This window comes from Penaeus japonicus, unplaced genomic scaffold (genome assembly GCF_977035675.1).
Source record: "Penaeus japonicus unplaced genomic scaffold, GWHDUDI00000001_assembly GWHDUDI00000031, whole genome shotgun sequence".
Taxonomy (NCBI): Eukaryota; Metazoa; Arthropoda; class Malacostraca; order Decapoda; family Penaeidae; genus Penaeus; species Penaeus japonicus.
The window spans coordinates 24,244,390-24,246,889 of record NW_028234433.1 but is presented as its reverse complement, the minus strand read 5'-3'; the positions used below and the strand labels follow the sequence as shown (position 1 = coordinate 24,246,889).

The 2,500-nt window shown below is 35.2% G+C and overlaps 1 protein-coding gene across 4 annotated transcripts in view; it reads right to left on the bottom strand.

Annotated features, from left to right (window-relative positions):
* Positions 1-2,500, bottom strand: part of LOC122253514 (solute carrier family 25 member 35) — an 11,155-nt gene that overhangs the window by 1,044 nt on the left and 7,611 nt on the right. The window contains exons 3-7 of one of the 4 annotated variants that reach the window (XM_043016683.2): positions 2,271-2,480; positions 2,021-2,087; positions 1,666-1,817; positions 1,292-1,406; positions 869-1,050 (exon numbers count right to left, since the gene is read on the bottom strand). In XM_043016683.2, the coding sequence (XP_042872617.1) occupies positions 869-1,050; positions 1,292-1,406; positions 1,666-1,817; positions 2,021-2,087; positions 2,271-2,480 (726 nt within the window). Of the gene's footprint in view, positions 1-493; positions 1,051-1,291; positions 1,407-1,665; positions 1,818-2,020; positions 2,088-2,270; positions 2,481-2,500 lie in introns of those variants that run through there. The other 3 variants (XM_086556053.1, XM_086556052.1, XM_043016682.2) reach the window with 3 other exon arrangements.

Sequence of the window (2,500 nt, the reverse complement as noted above, 5' to 3'; positions counted from 1 at the left end):
AGAAAAATGGGCATGTGACTCTGGGCAAACTGTACATCAGTCAGGAGAGATCAGAATGTATAAATATAAATGTGAATATAACCTAGTGTATACATAATATGTATGTATGTATTTATGTATGTACACATGCATGCATGCATGCATGCATGTATGTATGTATGTATGTATGTATGTATGTATGTATGTATGTATGTATGTATGTATGTATGTATGTATGTATGTATGTATGTATGTATGTATGTATGTATGTATATATGTATGTATGTATGTATGTATGTATGTATGTATGTATGTATGTATGTATGTATGTATGTATGTATGTATGCATGTATGTATGCATGTATGTATGCATGTGTATATATGTATATATGTATATATGTATATATGTATATATATATGTTTATATATATGTATATATATGTATATATATATATATGTATATATATGTATGTATCTATGTGTATGTATGTATGTATGTATGTATGTATGTATGTATGTATGTATGTATGTATGCATGTATGAACTCATCTCAAGTCAAAGAATTTTGTCAATTTATGACGCAATTAGGGCTACTCTATATACTAGCAGTAGCTAGCTATCCCAGTGACTGATGGGTAAGGGATGCATCAGATCCCTTTTCCAACTGATGGGTAGGAGACACATCAGATCCCTCTTCCGACTGATGGACAGAATCCCTTGGGATGGTTCTTATTGTGTCGAGGCGGAAAGAAAGTGTGTGGCCTATAGATAAGGAGGAATCATGCACTTCTTGTCTATCACTTCTGTCCGATCTTGGTGAGCTAATGCCCTCTACTTTTATCTTTTCTTCTACACTAACTCCCTCTTCTGCTCCATCAGTAGGACTCACTTTCAAGTAGATTTTCTGGAGATAGTCCCAGAACATGAGATTAAGGAAACTGTGTGGACCAATCCTGAAGTAAATAGCAGACCAGCCCTTGTAAAAGCCCCAAAGACCCTCTGTCCTGTAGATCTTCACAACGCAGTCGGTTATGCCCTTGTACAGCAACCCACGCCCTTGTTTGTCCAGTCCTGCGTGTGTGAATACAGAAGAAACACAAATCACAATGAATTAAGATAATGAAAAAAATGAATGACAAAAGATAGGTCATTTGAATATACTCCTTATCATGTTACATTATACCAAAGAGATTGCATGATTCCATTAGCACACAATATACTCTGCACATAAAAAAATAAAAAAAGTTATTGTGAATCTCCTAATTCTTTACATTGTTTATCACATAGTTTGCTTCCTATTGAAGCATCTTACCTTGATTATAAACTCTGGTAGAAATGACATCAAAGGGAGACATGAATGATGCAATCACTAAGCCACTAACCATAGCACCAACAAATGTACTTTGCCAACTGTCTCGTGGATACAACTGTAAGAGAAGTAAATCCATTTAAAGGAGACATCATTAGAAATGATACAACATATTCTTAACTACATTTTCTGAATACTAAGATATATATTTGTTGATTACACTTCTGTTTACTTAATTCCTACATACATAAAAAAGGTATCTTTCATTCTGCTATACAAAAGTTGATACGATTACACTATTCCTAAAAGTAATATATCTCTACCATACCTAAGGAAATATTTTCCATATCAATATACAAAAATCCCTCTATTCTCACCCCATACTGGTCAAGCCAGTCCTTGCTCATCGAATAAGAAAAGAGCTGCGCAGCCGAACCAACGCCAACTCTAGGTATGGTAGTCGTTGCTCCTCTCCATAATCCTCGAACTCCGTCTTTCTTGAAAATTTGGTGCAGCGCTGGTATGAATCCTGAAAATTTAGGGAATTATAAATAAAAAAACTTTAACTATAATCTTCAAAGCAAATTTCTTTATCACAGACCTGTTTTTCTTAAGTATCTTCAGCATAAAAAGCGAGTTAATGAAGGAAATTTTTATGATAAGTTTAATTGTATTTCTAATTTTTTCCTTTTTAAAGCAAAGTGTTTCATAATCAACTCAAACAGCAAATACCTTCATGTTTGTGCTGGTGACCTACAGCAATAGACTCGGCTGCATGTGACTGAAGGTGAGTCTTCACCTAAAGAAACGTGCAAACATAAAAGGTAAGAAACACATAACAACCAAATACAACATATTATAAGTCAGATTTTGTAAGAATTATATCTAGGACAAAATATATCAACACAGCATCAACCAAATATTCAAAGTATCATATATCAAGATCAACCAAACACTACTAAAAGAGTAAACTATTACTCACAAGATAAAAAGGACTTCCTACAACGCCCCCTACCACACCCACAAAGGCTCCAGCTACGATGCAACCCACTGGCGACACACTACCATCGTCACGAGATATGATTTGCGAGTCGAGGATCCTGCTGTACAATCCGAAACGTATTCCATTCATGACAACCTGGTATGAGAGGGCTGGCACCAGTCCCTTCTGGAGTCCTGTTATTCCATCAGCCTGAAAAAGGGATATGGTGA